Genomic DNA, 18249 nt, shown 5'->3' with positions numbered 1-18249 from the left:
GACTGGACGTGCAAGTTGAAAAGGTCTTTGTATGTTTTGAAACAATCTTCAAGGCAATGGTACACGAAGTTTGATCAATTTATGAAAGACCATGGCTACATAAGAAGCCAATATGATCGTTGTGCTTATCTTCGGAAGTTGAATGATGATTCTTTCATATATTTGCTCTTGTATGTTGATGACATGTTGATTGCAGCCAAAAGTACAAAGGAGATTGAAGAATTGAAGACCAAATTGAAGATGAAATTTGAGATGAAAAATCTCGGTGAAGCCACCAAAAAAAAAAAAATTCTTGGAATGGAAATCACTCGTGACAAGGAAAAAGGTGTTGTGTGCCTAACCTAGAAGCAATATTTGAAGAAGGTACTACCACAATTTGGCATGAAAGAAAATACAAAAGCAGTAAGTGCTCCTTTAGCTCTCCATTTTAAACTCAGTGCAAAACTGTCTCCAAGCACTGATAAAAAGCTGAAGAGATATGGAACAAATACCATATGATAGTTTGGCGGGAAGTCTCGTGTAGTTGATGGTATGTACTAGACCTGATATTTCTCAAGTTGTTGGTGTAATTAGTAGATATATGCATAATCTAGGTAAAATGCATTGGGAAGCAACTAAGTGGGTTTTGAGGCATTTTAAAGGTACCATGAATATTGGTTTGAAATTTGAAAAAGATCTTAGTAGTTTAGACAACTTTCTTGTGGGATATGTAGATTCAAATTATGCAGGTGATCTGGATAATAGAAGATCTACTACAACATATTTATTTACTTTGGCAAAGGGACCAGTTAGCTAAAGGTCTACTTTGCAACCCACAGTTGCATCATCTACTACAGAAGCAAAATATATGGCAGCTGGAGATGCTATAAAAGAAGTCATTTGGATTCATGGTTTGATTGCAGAATTGGGAATTCACCAAGAAAAGGTGATGGTGTACTATGATAATCAAAGTGCTATCTATTTAGCAAAGAATCAGGTCTATCATGCTAGAACTAACCACATTGATGTTAGGTATCACTTTCTTCGTGATATAATGAATAATGGACAGTTTTGAATCCAGAAAATAGACACAAAGGAGAATCCCGCCAATATGTTGACCAAGGTAGTAAATGGAACTAAGTTCAACCATTGCTTGAACTTAACCAATATTGTAAATGTCTGAAAAAGAATGAAGAGGAGCAAGAGGCTTGAGCTGGAGGGAGAGAAACATAGAAGTTAGAATTTTTTAAAGGAAATCTTAAAGATTAGAAACATCCCCAAATTGGCAGTGAGGGAGAGATTTGTGAGGTAAGTAGAGTCCACCACCAATTTGTGGGCCCCATGACAAAAAAATAATAAGGAAAAGAGAAAATAAGATTGAAGAAGGTGGTAGGTGGTGTAAATTTGGTCAAAAAAATGGGTGGCAGTTGTTATTGCTACAGTACCACACAATACTATTACAATACTCATATTTTATTATAAATGGGTTCATCCCATCTCATTTCAATCATCCCCAAAAGCTGAGAATTCCTTGTATTTTGAAGGCTTGTTAGCCAACTTTGTATTTGAGTGTGGAGAGAGAATTTGAGGATTCATATAGCCAACCCCACCTAGTGGAACTGTGGGAGTAAGGCTTGGTTTTTTTGTTGTTGTTGTTGTAGAGAGAATTTGAGAGTTCTTTTGTATTGTTGTATTCTCCTCATTTGAATTAGTGAATTGCTTCTAGCTGCTCCGTGGTTTTTCTCTCCAAATTGGAGAATTTTCCACGTAAAATTCTAAGTGTTGTATTTGTATGGCTTGTTCTTCATTGCATTTCTCTATATCAATTTGATCTTGAATTGGGTATTAAATAAGTGGTATCAGATAAAGTTGAATTTGTTACTGTTTACCTATGTGTTACTATTCACGTATACGAATACTGTTCAACCACGCTCCCAACAAAACATAGTTTAAATAAATCATTTTGAATTACCTGCTCCAAATTAAACAAACTGTAACTTCTAAATATTTTAACGGATAATGAACTAAAGCCAAGCATATAATTAACCAAAAATAACTAGCAGCTTCACCTTGATATTTTCCTTGATGAAACGTGAAAACAGATGGTGCTATGATGATTCAAGTGTTGTGCAGAAACTGATTCTTGGAGACTATGTATTGCCAATAGCTCGGGACAGTCTGCAGATTTCAGGGGAAAGCAAAGATTTAACCTCAGGACAACCACTTTTAGCAGATGGAAAAAGAGAGAGATTTCAGTGGCATACCTTGAGTCACTCCAATAAGTTTCAATGTCAGCTCTCTCCGTCTCTGAACTAAAAACTTTCACTTTAGCACTTGAAAATATCCATTACCCCTGTGGTCTCTGCACTTCCCTTCAGTAGCTCTTTGTGGACAAAATCAAAATGTTCTCTAGACTAATAAACTTTCCATGGAATGCAGGAAGTTCTACAATGAAGCCCTATGAGCTAACTGGCCTGATCAGATCAATGGCTATGGATTGAGAAGCAATACTTTTCAATCTTAAGGTTTTGCAAAGTCCAACACAAAAGAAAGTACGTGATGTATTAAAAAGTAGCTCTGCAGGTTTTCAATCTGTTGAAAATATGGATCCATAAAAAGTAAAACAAAATGGCAGAAGCAGTGTAGGCAACCCAAATTGGGATGAGGCTTGGTTAATTATATACAAGTGAAAACTGCTCTTGTTCAATAACTAATTGAGTATGATTTCCTTTGATGAGGTGTAACTATACGTGCTAGAAAAGAAATCTAAGGACTAAAAGCAGAGTGTCAGGGCAAGTAGCATTCAACCTATGAGGCTTGGAAGTTGGAACATTTATGGAAATGAGACCTCTTAATCCACAATTTAAAATAAGGTCCACAACATAGTCAATATTTAAAAAATAAAAAAAATAATAAGAACCGTGATTGACAAGCCCTGATCATTAACCAGAAATTCTGCATCAACTGATATAGTGATAGCCCAGTTGGGACCTTCTAACAAAGACGCCCTACAAGGTCGGTAATCAGGAAACTCTGATCTATGAAGCACATAGCAGATGAACCAATGACAACAAGATCATACCTGTCAGATCATGCAAATCTCTACGCCAGTGCAGCTAAAACCAATTATCAATCAATGGAGTATAAAGATAGTGCCAGGTCAACACAATGTTGGACTGTCTCCAATTGTTGAACAATCAGGTAAATTATAACATAAATAAATGAAGCATATGAGATATAAAAAAATTATCCATTATGCATAGTCAGTTAGAGCACAGTTATGAACATGCAATGTAGTTGCTTATTTCCCAAAACTCATGTCTTCAACTACATCTTATTAGGCCCTAAGTTACAGTTAAAAAAAAGAAAAAAAAAAACATGGCCTTAAGGGCACACAGGTATCCACCATCCAGGGAGAGAGACGAATGCAACTCCATGAATAAAAATAGGAAGGTTTTAACATTTGTAAAGATACTTCAATGAGAACTTGACAGGTTCTTACATTGTTCACCACCATATGGCAGTTATTCTTTACCTCTAATCAATGCATTTGCAGTTTTCTCATTTTTCATTATCATATGGAATGATTTAGCACGATCCTCCTCCACAATCTCCCTCAGTAAATCATCTTCAATTTTTTCTGCTTGCCAACAGGAAGGATCCTCCACAAGTTCCTCATTAAATATCATACTTGAAACCCACTCTTTATATGTTGTTCTACCATACTTGTCTTCTTCCAAAGTGCCAGTAACCAAGAGCTGGTACACGTAAACCACCCTCTCCTGACCAGGCCGAAAAGCTCGTGCAATAGCTTGCTTTCTCTTGGAAGGATTCCACTCTGTGTCCAATAAAATTACTCGGGAAGCTGCAGTCAAACTTATGCCTTCAGCACAAGCTGAAATGGAAGCAAGTAGTATCTTTGACGACCCACCTGGATCCTCAAACTTATCCATTACTCTTCCTCTTTCAAATAGCTCTAGCTCCCCTTGCAGAACCAAAATTTCTTCATTCTTTCGCCACCCATACAACCACTCAAATATCTCCAAAAATAGATTCATGGGTGCAATGTTGTGGCAAAAAATCAGAACCTTCTCCTTCTTAAGGATAGATCGATGCACAAGGCTCACAACAAATTTTACTTTTGAACCTTTACTCAACTCAAACTTGTGCTGCTCTAGCTCTTCAACTTCCTCCATACTAAAGAATTTATTAACACATGCTGCAGTTTTGATCAACCAAGGATGTATTGATCCAAGAGTAATCAAAAGCTCTAATTCCAGCGGATATCCATTGTATCCAGCCATTATTCTTTGAAGTTTCACCAGAATTTCTTGCTGTATTGTTGTTGGCTTCATTAACAAGGTGTAGCATTGTAAACCAGGAAGACTGTCAGAGGTAACCCCTTCATACACATCTATGAATCCACCAGTCATACTCCTCAGCATGTTTAGACCCTGCATTCTATCATCTGCAATGCTTGAATTGATTTTATTTGCAATAGTCTCAATGAAGAATTTTCTCGCTCGGTTTTCTTTTGCAAATTGGGTTTGTTTCAACCCCTTCTTGTTCCTCTTAAAATTCGGGTCTAATTCCCTCAAAACCTCATTGACAAAGGCAGGCCTTGCCAAGCAGAGGGTGTTAAAATATTCTCCGAAATTATTCTGAAATAATGTACCTGAAAGCAAAATTCTCAGGTCAGTCTTAACTTTCATCAATGCTTTCCTTAACCTTGATTTAGTGCTTCTAGGATTGTGCCCTTCATCTAATATCAGAATCCCAGGACTTTCCCGCAACATTTCACCCATATATTTTCTGTGCACAAACTTTGAAGATTCTCGCGTTAATGATAGAAAGGAGGTATAACCCATGAGAAGAATGCTAGGGTGAGAATGCCACTTCCGTATTTTCTCCAAGCAATCCAAAACATGCATAACATCTCGGCCAGGTTTTCTATCTCCTAGAGAATCTTCAGCACTCTGGTTACAGATTTCATATCTGTAAGTTCTACAACCATGAATTTGATAAACGGGAATAGGAACTTCCCACTTAATAATTTCCTTGTACCAGGTATAAAGTGTTGTCTTTGGAGCAAGGACTAAAGGCCGTTTTCCAGGAAACAATTTCAAGTAGCTCAAAAGAAAGGCGATAATGAGCAGTGTCTTTCCTGCACCAGGCGAATGAGACACAACACAACCACCTCTCTTCTTGGCTGCTGATTCCATAAGTGCAGGTTCCAAAGATCCAGCAATGTTCTGCCAAAGAAATTCAAAAGCTTTCTTTTGGTGGAAGCGTAGTTTCATTTTAAGATCAGGTATTAATGCCCATACGTTTTCTTTTCCTTCTGGCATGGGCGACTCAGGGAAAGTAGAATCACTTAAAAAATCAAAGCCTTCATCTTCAACCATATTTTGCTCTTCATCTGGCTTATGCACTGAATTTTCCTCAGAGTGCAGCTTCTTATCATTCGTGATCCAGCTTGTGCATTGCACCTAAATATATACACAAGAATTTAATGAGATAATTCTTCAAGGATACACATAAGGTACCTGCCCAGCATAAAAGAGCAAGCTGAATGCAAAGGGATAGGCAACTGATTGAATGGTCCCAATGAGAAGATTATTTAGGTCAATCGAATTGTATTCATACCCAAACTGAATAATGCACGCAAAATATGTATGTATATATATATATATATATATATATATATATATATATATCCCAATAATAAAAGTTATGTCTATAGGATCATGCAGTTTGTTGCATATTGTTAGTCTTTTTGGCTGGGACACATGCCTTATCCCCTTCATATTCAGCATGTAGAGCACCACAAGGATGTCAGTAGAGATCTACAGCCCCTCAATCACAAGGCCTATTAGAAGATCAATAGGTTTAGTAGGAAACACTCAAGTTCCAGGGTTTCAACTTGACTTACAAAGGGTGGTAAGACTTCTTTTATTTCAGCACTCACAAAGCCACATACTTGGCATAGAATCCCCAATTCTTCATCTAATTTGTATATGTGTTGGCAAAATTGTCTTCTATCTTTACTTGATTTTTGCACAATCCCAGCAGATACTTCAACATTTGAACCCTGAAGATCATTGCATCAAACTTATTAAGCCATAATATACATATATAATAGGATCACATAATTTCAGCTGACTCTCCATGTTTGAAACCATTTCTCATTTTTTAGGTGAAGTAACTAGATAAGATCATAAATTAGAGATACATTACGTTAATGTTAAACAAAAAAAGATAGCAGTTTGTCATGAAGAGTGGAGCCTCATAGCAAAGTTGTGTGCTTTGTGTGTCGTGCGTGTGAGAGAGAGAGAGAGAGAGCATTCTTATATGTGTCTGAGTGTTAAAGCCATCTGAAGTACCACTCAAACATGTATCAAACAATAGTTGTACCTCATTGTCTTCAAAAAGATAAGTTGATGCAATGGAGAGTTCCATCTCTCTCCACAACATCTCAGTTTCTGAATTTTCTTCCTTATCCTCCAGGATCTCCACTGAGGACATTACAGTAGAATGCTGTGTTTTTGAACAATTCAGTGATTGAAATTCTTTCCACTGGTCAATAATATTTGGCTGTTCTTTCTTGATTGTGGATTCTATATTCCTCATGTACGTTTTGATCATATCATTGTACCCACTCAGATTTAATGTTCTCTTTCTATAAGCTTTTGCATCACAAGAACTCTCCCTTTCCCTCCTTGGACGTATAGAATAATCCCTTCTCCTTCGGACTTTCTTGTTTGAACTGTTCCGCTCCAGTTTACTTTCATTATCCATACCTTCTAAGGCAGAAATTTTCTTTCTATGCACTCTTGGAGAACCACTTATGTAAATATACTTGGAAACAATGTCACCAATCTCTCCAGAATGATTTCCACCTGGCTCTGGCTGGAAATAATCCTGCTCATTGGCGACTGCAGCACTTTCATCAGGCAAAGGTACTATAGCAAGCTGATTTTGATGCTCTGTCTGATCTACTCTTGACTTCATGTTGTTTCCACACAACAGAAGATTCTCAAAGGAATCTGCTTTAAGAGATTGGACCCTTTTCCTGTCTGTATGCTCTTCATCCTGGTTGAGTGGCACCAATGGCAATTCATCACTTTTCCATTTGTCGGTTCTGTATGGCATTGTTCGAATTAAGACAACATCTGACTCTGGCAAACTTCCTTCACTATAGTAGCGCTCAGGCTGTACATTTCGGCGTTTGGAGCGGCGCACGCTCGTAGGGTCATAAAATGGTGATGGTCCAATTTCACGCTTTTCACGAATGGGGTCCACCTGAAAAATATCAGCTGGAGAAAATGGCACAACCATGGGCATTGAATTTCCATTTTCTACTCTGAAATTTATGGCATTTAACTGCTTACTGGAATTTACTAAACACTCATCAAGATCACCACCAACTATCTGATAGACAATTTTGTTTTGCATTGATCGAACTTCAAATGTGATGTGCTTCAGAGCTGATGCAACAACTAGCCATGACAAATCAGATGAGAATTTCCCAAGAATCAGTTTAGTTCTTAGCATTGAAGAGCAGTCCTCAGAGAAGTTCCACCTGTGGTGTTCGTTTTCACAAGGATTTCGCACAAGCTTTTGGAGGATGGAAATTTGATCAAGTTCTACAATGCTGATCTCTTTACTGACAGTTGCCTTCTCTGTTCCAAGATTATCATCAATGTTGTAGAAGTTAATATAAAACTGGCATTTGCAGCAAGACTCATGAGGTCTCCTTTCAATGGAACTTATTTTTGCATCATTCCAAACCTATATCAGAGAGAGAATCTGGTGATCGGTTTTGAGATATGAAAGAATGAAAATCTATATTTATGCTCAAGGAAACTGAAATGTAACTTAATCCATGCAATAATTGTAATATTTAAAGAAGGCAATGTATTCAGATAGAACAAGAGAATGACAGCGTGCCGCACACGGTAGAAAAGTTAAATTAAAGATGAGCCATGAAAAAGTTCCAAAGATCAATTCAATAGATTATATCACATGCAGGATTTTTTTTTTTTTTTTTTTTTTGGTAATCAGACAAGAGTATGTGTAAGCCACAACATGCCAGCATCTTTTCCTTGTGCTCACAAACATTAGTTCAGGTGATAAAGAACTAGAACTTTACGACCATTGCACCTATTTTCTGTGATGTCAAAGAGGCTCAGAACAACATAGAAAGTGTTGAGTTTCCCTCATATGTGGAGGATGGCCCACACACATGCAGATGAGGTAGAAGAGATGATAAGCTTTATAGTAATCTCTAATTGGGATAAACCTTATCCTAATTAGATACATGATGAAATAAGATTCTAATTGGAATTAAGCATTATCCTAATTAGATCCATTATGGAATGATTCTAATTGAGGTATTGCTCCAAAACTATAAAAGACTACGTGCCCTTTCCTCTCTTGTGTGCAATTTCCATAGAGGAGAGAGAGAGAGAGAGGTTGCTGAAATTTCTGAGTTAAGTAGGCCTACACAGTCAGCATGTTCGTGATGTGCAGATGGTGATTTCTCGTCCAATAGATCTGAAATTTTAATGACATGTTTGCAACTTCTTCATTTTTCGGATGGTGTGATTGGAATTTAAATATCTCTAGAGCTGGGTTCATTTCTGAGAAAGAAGCTACTGTTTTTTAATCTGAGATCTCTCCATACTTCATTCTGTCTTGATTCCAACTTGGTGATGGCAATATTTTGTTGAGTGCCAAGAATTTACTATTCTTAATGATTTACAGTTGATGTATGCCTGTAGTTTCAACTAGGAAAGACCCCATTTGTAATCCCCTATTATACAAGGTTTAAATTGTACTTCGATCATGTGGTTTTCCCCTCCACATTGAAGGGTATTGCGCATAAATCACGATATCCTCTTTATGTGCATATGGCTGATTTTGTGATTTTGTGTTTGATTGCTAAATGATTGTCATATTTAATTATTCTACTTGGAGTTGATTTGACCAAGGGGAAGGGTTTATGTTGGGCTAGCTATTGTGTTTTAGCCATCACCTCCATACCTCCCTGAAGGGAAGTCCAAAAATTTCGCATTGAAGCACAGGACAAACAACTGGAATTTTCATGCCTTAAATCTTTACCAACACACAATCGAGATACAACAGTTAACCATCTGAACAACTGAACAGGAGAATATGTGGAAATAGATGAAGGAAAAGATGGGGCATAAAATTATAAAAACACCGGAGTACACACATCTGTCACATAGAGAAATAACTGAAAAGGTACTACGTAAAGTAATTAATTTGGTTTTATATAAACTTATTATCTGCAAAACATGAACCGGATTATCAGAATATAGAAAATTTGTGCGTACCTGCAGATATCAACAAACCATAAAATTAAATTCAAGCAATTCAGCTCTCAAAATGATGATAGCTATGTATAGGTCAAAGTATAGGTAAAACATTAACACCGGGCTAACAGCAAAGCAACAAGACCTAAAGAAGTAAAAGCTTACCGGCTCTAGATTTTCCTCAACTGAACTTTCTGTTTTTTGAGAGGTAAAAAGCGCGCATATATCAACTCCAGGCCTAAAAAAGCAGGTGCAGTCGTTCAACGTTGCTTTTCTAGACCTTACTCGAAGGTTTGAGTAGGGACCCTTCTTGGCAATCATAAATCCACCATCCATGAAATGCAGGGTCATAGCACCATCTTTTATTCTAATGAGCTCCACGATTTGCCATGATCCAGAAATGAATGCCTCAAAAGCTGTTAGGTGACAAGTCAACACCATGGGAGGGTACAAGAACACTACCAGCATAATATTTCAAATATAAATTGCATAAGCATGGAATCCAGGTGCATTCAGTAGCCACATGAAACTTGAAACCATTCAATTTAGTTCCCTCACCAATTGAAACAAATCTTTCTGGTTTCATCAAACAAATTAAGGCAACTTGAATTGTTTTGGTTCTTATTGCCACTGAAATAAGGCCAGTCATTTCAGGGCTTCAAGTCTTCAAGAAATGAAGCATTTATGGTTTCACTTCATATTGTCAAGGAGTAATTATTATTACATCTGTTTGCGCACTTTAACCATAAATTCTAATATTATGCGTTGTATCATGCACGTGTCTTGGAATTTTACGTGACTTTTAGAGAAATTAGATTGGTCAATGAATTCATGAATGCAGCTTATATGCCTAAAAAGTAGTCTTTTTTTTTTTTTTTTTTTGGCAAAAGGCACTGGCCTCCCCTGATGTTTTAAGAATCCCAAAGACCTCTCTTGAGGTTTTAAGAATTCCACAGACCTCCCCTGAGGTTTGACAAAAAAACACTAACCTCCCCTTGTATTTTGCAAAAAGGGAAGAAGTCAAAACTCTCACAAACCTTCCCTGACATTTGAATTTTGAGGGGGGTAAGTGTTCCAAAATTCAAATGTCAGGGAAGGTTTGTGAGAGTTTCGACACCTCATGGGAGGTCCATGGCTTTTTGAAACCTCAAGGGAGGTTCTTGTCTTTTTGTCAAACCTCAAGGAAGGTCAGTGTCTTTTCCACTTTTTTTTTTTTTTTTTCCATGGTTAAAATAGAGCAACTTGTGCTTCTTCCCCATTTGCATTTCCCATAGGGGTGGAGCTTTGGGCTCTTCAATTTGTGCACAATTGATTTGAGAGTTAGATGGTTCAATAAGGCTACTATGTCTTTAACAGGAAAGTTAATGATATGCTGCATCAATTAGTAGGTCTTGCCACATTGCAAAGGGATCAAATCTCCTTGTACTGATCTTATATTTTGTTCTTCTCTTATTCTAATACGTATTTTTGTATATTAATAATTTCACTAACAAATTTTGTTGTGAAACATGCCCAAGGGTTATGTGCGCGCACACAAAAAGAAATTGCAACAATTTACATGATTCAGCAGTGTTTATGTCCATGGAGCCACCGCAAGAACTTCCAATACACTGTTTACAAAAATTTCAGTTTCAACCATCAGCTCCAAGTGTCATACAACGATGCACTGACACTACACTGCAAGGGGACTGAAATTTAATACAATTAGGGCCTGAAGGGTCCCTCGCTCCTAGGGTTATGTGCACAGAAATGGAATAAAAAAGAAATGCAGCAATACGTGATTCAGCAGCATGCATATGTCCACTGAGTCCCTGCAGAAAACTTCCAATAAACTGTCAAAAAAAAACTGCAAGGTGTCAACCCATGGCTAAAAGGGTCATCATACAGCTGTGCAATGACTACGCGCTCACTCAAAATACCATACTGCAATGCACAGATACTTCAAGAAATTTAATGGAGTTACGGCCCGAAATGCCCCTTGCGCTCCACACAAAACTTCCTGTCTTATTTGTAAACTTCAATAATCCTTCTAAATATGAGTCATAATTCAACAGAATTAACTCAAAATAATTTCTGAAATAAAATGCCTAAAGATGTAATTTGAGTCATTTCAAATCTAGAGGGCATAAAAACAGAAACTTCTTTCTATTTGTATGGCATTTATAGGTATTGTCACGAGTTATGACAAACAATTGATTAGAATTCCATGCCAAAAAAATAAATAAATAAGCCTATGCATTCATTAGAAAGGCAAGAGTGCAAAGAGTTGAGTTCATTGCTTACGATATTCATCAAATGGGTGCTTGCTTCGATATAAATGCCTTTTTCCCATGGTTGCTCAGCAAGCAAACTTCAATTCTCCAATAATCTGAGTAAATAAGGGTATTAAGTCATGCATTTGCAAAACAACTAGGCACAATTTGTGATGCACACTTATTAAACATTAAAATTGTGATGGTCAAGAGGAACGAAAAAGGATGGGAAGGAAAAAGGTGTTGGAGAGGGAAGCCTCCTCTTGATTGGTTCAATGGAGAAAATGGAAGGAACAAACACAATAGGATGAATAAATAATTGTAGTCAGTTAGATTAATGAACATGTCTATTTCCTTCCATTTTCCTCAGAGGGGCAGGAAAAGTCCTTTTCCTTCCACTTTCCTTCCTTTCTTAGTTTTCCATCATACCAGTAGAAGAAAAGAAGAACTTTACACCCGCTTTTTCTTCCTCCCTTTGTCTTTCCTTCTTCTCTCCCTCCTGCCAACCAAAATGTATGACTTCATTTCAAGTATGGGTAAAGGGGGGAAAAAAAAAATGAAGGAAAACCCAATTTTGCTTCTGCTTTCAATTCAAAAATGTAAATTTCAGATTTTAACAATGATAAATTCCTTTTTATGGACAACAATAATGAAGTTCTTCAAAATACATTAAATGGATTTCTTTTGTGTTATACGCAACTGAAACATAGAAACATCAATATATGCTAATTTCTCAAAAATAGACTGGATGTCCAACTTTACCTAAAAAATGCACACATTAATTATACACACATTAACTCCATTGATAAAGCAAAATGATGATCAAACTCACAGATACAATCATATGCATACTATTCCTGTATACCTTGAAATCCTGTCCTTTCCTGATTTTATTATCCGTCAGAACATACAGAGATTAAAGTTCTCTACCATCTTCTAACTGTTGCAAAGCTAACTAGATTTTCCCCGAAACCCACTCCACATCTGCTTTCTTATTTCACCTTTTCTTTCTTGAGAGAGAGAGAGAGAGAGAGAGAGAGACCTAGGCATTAAGTAATGGCGTAAGCTAGCAGCAGATTACTCCAACGTCAATCCATGGAAATCGAGAAGAAGAACTTTAAAGTTTAAAGACCAATAATAATGGCAAATAAATTAAAGCATCTAAAATCAGTAACCCTCCAAAAAGGAGATAAAAAAATTAAAGATAATCTCGAACAGGAAATATACTAAATTTGGAGTAGAGAGCAAAAAAACAAGGAGCCAATGCACCACACAGCTCAGGCCAGTCTCACCACTAGCGCATTCCACCCCATGGATTTTCCAGCTCCATAAAAGTTAAACCTACTGCAGGGCCACCAAAATTTTGCAGGAAAATTAAGCCGTGAAAATGCGTGCCAGGAAAGCAGCCGGTCAAAGGCACTATATCTGAGACCAGCTTCACCGACAGCACACGGTTGTCGAATTCCGGCGCCGTCAAGCACGAGAGTCAGATTCCGGCAGCTGGTTCACGCCGGAGAGCGAGCCCGATGTGAGAGAGAAGTAGCGAGTGAGAGTGAGAGTGAGAAACAGTAAGGCGAAGAAATCTATACTGTCTGAAATCTCGGCTTTCGCTTTCAATTGTCGTTTTCTACTCATCGAGTTTTGATTTCTCCTTAAATTATGCATTTGAAATTTGGACGAGAACGGCACGGCGAAAGGGGACAGGGGTCGTTGGGAGTCCCGCGGCAAGGGTCAATCGCTGTTATAAAGCGAAAATGGAAAGGGTAATTTGGGAATTTCATTTCGTGGACTTGCCGCGCCCGGGACCAGGGCCACTGTGTGGCCCCCACCTGTGCTTTAATCGGACCGCCGATAGCTTTTTCACCGTACGGCCACAGACACCGCAGTAAATAGTTATTGACTTTCCGTTACTGCCTTCGCCACCGCCTGAAATTTGTTGAAAATTACACTCATCCTCCGTATTTTCAAAATATATATTCAGGCCAGCTTGAAAATATTTTCTTATGTTTTAATTTTATTCAATAATTAATATTTTAAATAATAAAATATTTTATCCTTGTGATTTTTTAATATTTAGTAAATTACATCAAATGATATTGAAATTTTTATTAGGTTTTAATTTTATTTAAAATTTTTAATTTATTTTCATTGAATTCTCGTAACTTTTAATTTAAAATATTGTATTAAAATAGACGATTGTCAAAAGAATTAAAATTTAGTCGTAAAATAAAGATATTGTTCGATATTAGTCAAGGATTCTTATTTGACAATAAACGGTATATATTTAAACAATAATTTATTTTTATTTTAATTATCATTCTAATTTTTTCTACATGACATTAAGGGACATCAAAAAAATTTTGTTAAAATTTTATTTAATAATTTTAATTTATTTTAATATAAGTCTCGAATGTATAAATTCATTACAATAGTACTTCAAAATACACAATTGTCAAATGGTATAAAAAGTCTAGTCTATATAGCATTCTAGTAAATAAAGGTATCACTCAACATTAGTCAATGATTCTTATTTGATAATAAAAAATATTATTTAAATAATAAAGTATTTTTATCTTTTTGATCATTTAATTTTCGGTAAATTATATTTGGCAACATGGAAAATATTTATTAAATTTTAGTTTTATTTAATAACTTCATTTTATTTTAATGAAAGTCTTGATCTTATAGATTTGTTACAACATTGTTTAGAATGCACAATTGTCAAACAAATTTAAAAGTTTAGTCTATGTAGCATTTTAGTAAATAGTAAAACTATTTCAACAACCTTAATGGACTGCTTGTATTACGAATTTTATTTAATGGTTTCAAACTTTTTATTAACTTTTACTTTTTAAAACTATATCTTTTAACATTAGAAATATTACCACGCACGATTTAGCATTGTCCCTCATAGGCCCTTTTCTCTCATTCTATATATAGAAATGGTCCTGTAAAAATAGCAATAAAGCTTTTCCAGATATTTGTAATTTATTGTCTAATTAGACAATACCTTGTTTTGAACATAAAAAGTCAAAAATTAAAATTCAAGAAAAAGTTGTGTCTTGTACTTCTAAATTACACTGGTCCTTCTAAATCAGCATTAAATCATTATTGTTATGTCATTATAGTCCCTATCGATGAAATTAGGATCATTTTAATATTCTCCCTCCTTTCATTCAAGATATTATTTCACTCGTCTCTCGAGATTTGTCGTGTCATCGTTGAATGAAGTAATGAAGCGACAAAAACATAGTAATTTATTCAAAATATTGGATGTCTGTTTATCCATGATTTCTAAATCTCACGTCTCAACATCATCATCTGATCATCTTTGTACCAGTTAAAGTCAACGGCCAACAAGACTGGATTCGTATTAATAGTCTTCCTTGTTTTATTCAAGGTATTATATCATTGAAGTACAATACTGACAATTGTTGCTTGTCGTAGCAAAACGACAAAACAAAATAATTTATTCAAACTACTTAATGTCCGTGTATACACTGTTCTTTGAATCTTATGCTTTCGTATGATTATCATATCATCGTTGTCTTATTAATTATAGTAATTGTCCATAAAATTATAATCATCTTAACATTCTTTCTCATTGTTGTATCGATTACAATCAATTGTCAACAAAATTAGAATCATATTAACATTTTTCTCATTTCATTTAACGTATTATTATACTTCCCTCATAAGCTCTAGCAAATGATACTTGAAGTATAACATTGACAATTATTGTTTAAAGTAAAAAAAAAAAAAACGTAAAATAATTTGTTTGAATTAGTTAATGTTCTTTGACACGTAACCAACCAAAATCAAAATCAAGCATTAAGTCCCACAAGGTGGAGTCGGTTATATGAATCGTTTCCCGTCAATTTATGCGATCATTGACCATTTTTTTGACATGTAAGTAATGGAATCTCAACATTATCATCAAATCATCATTGTTGTTTCAATTATAGTAATTAACATGTAATTAATTGATTTTTTTTTCCATAATAGCAATTAACATACTCTGATACCATCGTGTTAACCTAAGCAGCAAGAAATAGAATCATATAAATATAACCTAAACCATTACATTCAATTCCAGAGTTCTGAAATGTTTTCCAATATATACATATATATCTGTTTTCCCAAAATACACTCAACTAGTTAAGGTAATACAAAAATGCTCCCAAAAATGATACCCACTCTCTATCAGGGCACTACTGAAGCCCTTCTATTTGCGAGCCTAGTCTGCTCGCCTACCTAGATCACCTGAAAAATATATCAACACTGGAATGAGCCAACGCTTAGTAAGGAGAAGTATGCTATTACTAGTGTGTGGCAAATGAGCTACTATATATCATGAAATCTGTTTCACATAAACATGAATAACTGAGTACAAAAGTACAGTACAAATAGTAAAGCACACCACCCCCTTTCCCTATTGCTTAACATATTAGTATTGTGGTTATAATTCAAAATACTTCTAGTGTATGTAGTAGGATCCCTGTTTCTGTAAATCAATACGTAAGTAATAGTAACTGAAATTGTTCCCTGTGGCTATCTGTGTCATGACATGCCCTTCATGACGAGGTTGTGCGGCCCATAAGCTGGATTTACCCTGGTTGGCCAACCATGAATAAATCACTGAACTCCATCAGTCGACCTACCCACCTCAACCCATATCTGGATGGGGAGCCTAACCTCTTCAAGGGCTTAGGTGGTCGACCGTACCACGTATTATCTGAATAGGTGGTTGCACTCATAAAGTAACATAGTATCTGTAGCAACGGTACCGTGCTTTGTAGCTGCAAGTCTAACAGGGCCTGATATTGTATAATATATTTCTATATACATGTCTATCTGATTTACCATGATTCTGAAGTACTGAAATAATCATGATGCTGCGTAACGTGCTGAAATATGAATAATCATAACATGGAACTGCATATTCGTAATACTAGAATTCGTATAATCATGGTGCTGAGATTCGTATAATCATGGTACTGAAATGCGTATAATTATAATACTGAAATTCGTAAAATCATAAAACTAAATTCATAAACATATCCTCGTACCATATACATAATCACAAGTCACACCATACTAAAATACATAATTTTCGTAAATAAATAAACTGCATAATATTTAGAAATTTTTTAGCATAACATATTTCCCTTACCTTATCTCTGAAAAGCCCCTACTATACTCTAGCCCGATACCCGCAGGGCCTCCTACAAAACACCCTGAAACCAATATATGCCAAAACTAAACATCAGTATTTTCGTACCTACATTATTTCCTATAACTGTCATGAGGCCAAAAAGTGGCTAAAAGGGCTTACCCTGAATTTGGGATGATTTCCAACTCTGATTTCCCGACGATCCGCTCCCGTAGAAGCATAGAGAACTCCGCCAGGAGCGACGTGGTAGCTTCAGATCGTCGATCCGGCGACTAGTGGGGCCGAAAATGAAGAGAGAAAGGAGAGAGAGTCGTAGGAGAGAGAAAGAAGAGAGAGAGCGGCGAGAGAAAATGAGAAATATCTCGATTTCCTGCCTTTTATAGGGCCAGGTTCGTCGACGAGCCCTTCACAAAATTCGTTGACGAGACCTTGTGTTCGTCGATGAAATTCAGAGCACCCCGAACCGTCTCTCAGTATTTTCTCGTCGACGAAGCCCTGTGTTCGTCGACGAAATTCTGAAGACTTCGTCAACGAGACCCTGTGTTCGTCGACGAAGCCTAGCAAAATTCTGAAATTATGATTATTTAATATTTTCTCCAAATTACAATGTCGTTGACGAACGGGAAGTCTACGACCTCCTTCTATTTCGTTTCTATTTCCTCTTCCTCTTATTATTAAAAACGCTATTATTCTTCAGATCACTACAATTTCACTCCTCCCCTAAGCTTTGTCACGTGACTATTGAAGTATAATACTAACAACTATTGCACAAAGATGTAAAGCAACAAAACAAAATAATTTTTTGAAACTACTTTGAAAACTAAAGAGTATAAAATGTGGCACTAAAGCAAAACAATTTACCTAAAGTAGGTAAATTGCTTTTATGTCACCGACAAGAAGCTTTTAAGTTATTTGGTTACTTATTCTCACAAATACTCATAGGTTATGTCTAGGAGTATGAAATTCGAAACTCATATTTCAATTTATATGAATTTAGAAAAAATTTAATACACTTTTTTTTTTTAATTTCATTTAAATTCACTCAAATATAAAAATTTAAATTTCAAATTCTAAACTTCCAAATATATTATTAGTGCAAGTAACGGGGGTCATCAACAAGTGAATAAAACAAAGTACATTGATATAGGATGGCAATAAACAAACACTGATCACTTTCTTTCTTTAGGTGATGTGGCTTTAGAAGTTTGGCGTCGGGTTAGTGTGGTGTTGGGGATTCCTTTCTAACGGTTCCTTCCCTAGAAAAACATAATTGCAAACTAGTTCCACTATGCTCGAAAATCATCTATTAAAGGTATTTTAATCGGTCTAATTCCATGTTTGATTACGTGGTGCCTCTGGAATCGAAGATGCAAAGCAAGAATGGAAGGAATTTATCAAAGTGCGGATCAAACATGGAGAAGTGTTCGACACTGGGTTAGTTTTTTAGCTAAAAGCTCTAATTCTTTTCGAAAATTGAAGATATCGGACATTATGATTTTGAAAGAGT

The 18249-nt window shown here is 36.0% G+C and overlaps 1 protein-coding gene across 9 annotated transcripts; it reads right to left on the bottom strand.

The window, feature by feature from the left end:
- Positions 1 to 3260: 3260 nt before the first annotated feature.
- On the bottom strand, positions 3261 to 13290 carry LOC131166259 (SNF2 domain-containing protein CLASSY 1-like). 9 transcript variants are annotated; one of them, XM_058124630.1, is made up of 8 exons: positions 12862 to 13284; positions 12435 to 12611; positions 11999 to 12068; positions 11601 to 11685; positions 9483 to 9733; positions 6394 to 7770; positions 5912 to 6070; positions 3261 to 5468 (listed from the first exon to the last, which is right to left on the bottom strand). In XM_058124630.1, exons 4-8 carry the CDS (start codon positions 11647 to 11649, stop codon positions 3504 to 3506), a joined length of 3801 nt encoding a protein of 1266 aa, XP_057980613.1. In that variant the 5' UTR covers positions 11650 to 11685; positions 11999 to 12068; positions 12435 to 12611; positions 12862 to 13284; the 3' UTR covers positions 3261 to 3503. The 9 variants fall into 9 exon arrangements, with proteins under 9 accessions (XP_057980613.1, XP_057980612.1, XP_057980615.1 ...); XM_058124629.1 differs by lacking the exon at positions 12435 to 12611 and having other exon boundaries at positions 12862 to 13290; XM_058124632.1 differs by lacking the exon at positions 12435 to 12611 and having other exon boundaries at positions 12024 to 12068.
- Between the last annotated feature and the right edge of the window lie 4959 nt (positions 13291 to 18249).

This window comes from Malania oleifera, chromosome 10 (assembly GCF_029873635.1).
Source record: "Malania oleifera isolate guangnan ecotype guangnan chromosome 10, ASM2987363v1, whole genome shotgun sequence".
NCBI lineage: Eukaryota > Viridiplantae > Streptophyta > Magnoliopsida > Santalales > Ximeniaceae > Malania > Malania oleifera.
Note: the sequence above shows the minus strand (reverse complement) of the source record. Positions and strands in the feature narration are given on the sequence as shown.

Excerpts from the sequence above, each read along its gene's own strand:
- LOC131166259 (XM_058124629.1), bottom strand. The coding sequence starts at position 11,649 with ATGGGAAAAAGGCATTTATATCGAAGCAAGCACCCATTTGATGAATAT. Across the intron at positions 9,734-11,600 it reads GCACCCATTTGATGAATATC|CTTTTGAGGCATTCATTTCT; the intron begins GTAAGCAATGAA and ends GTCACCTAACAG. Across the intron at positions 5,469-5,911 it reads AAGAAGTCTTACCACCCTTT|GTGCAATGCACAAGCTGGAT; the intron begins GTAAGTCAAGTT and ends GTATATATTTAG.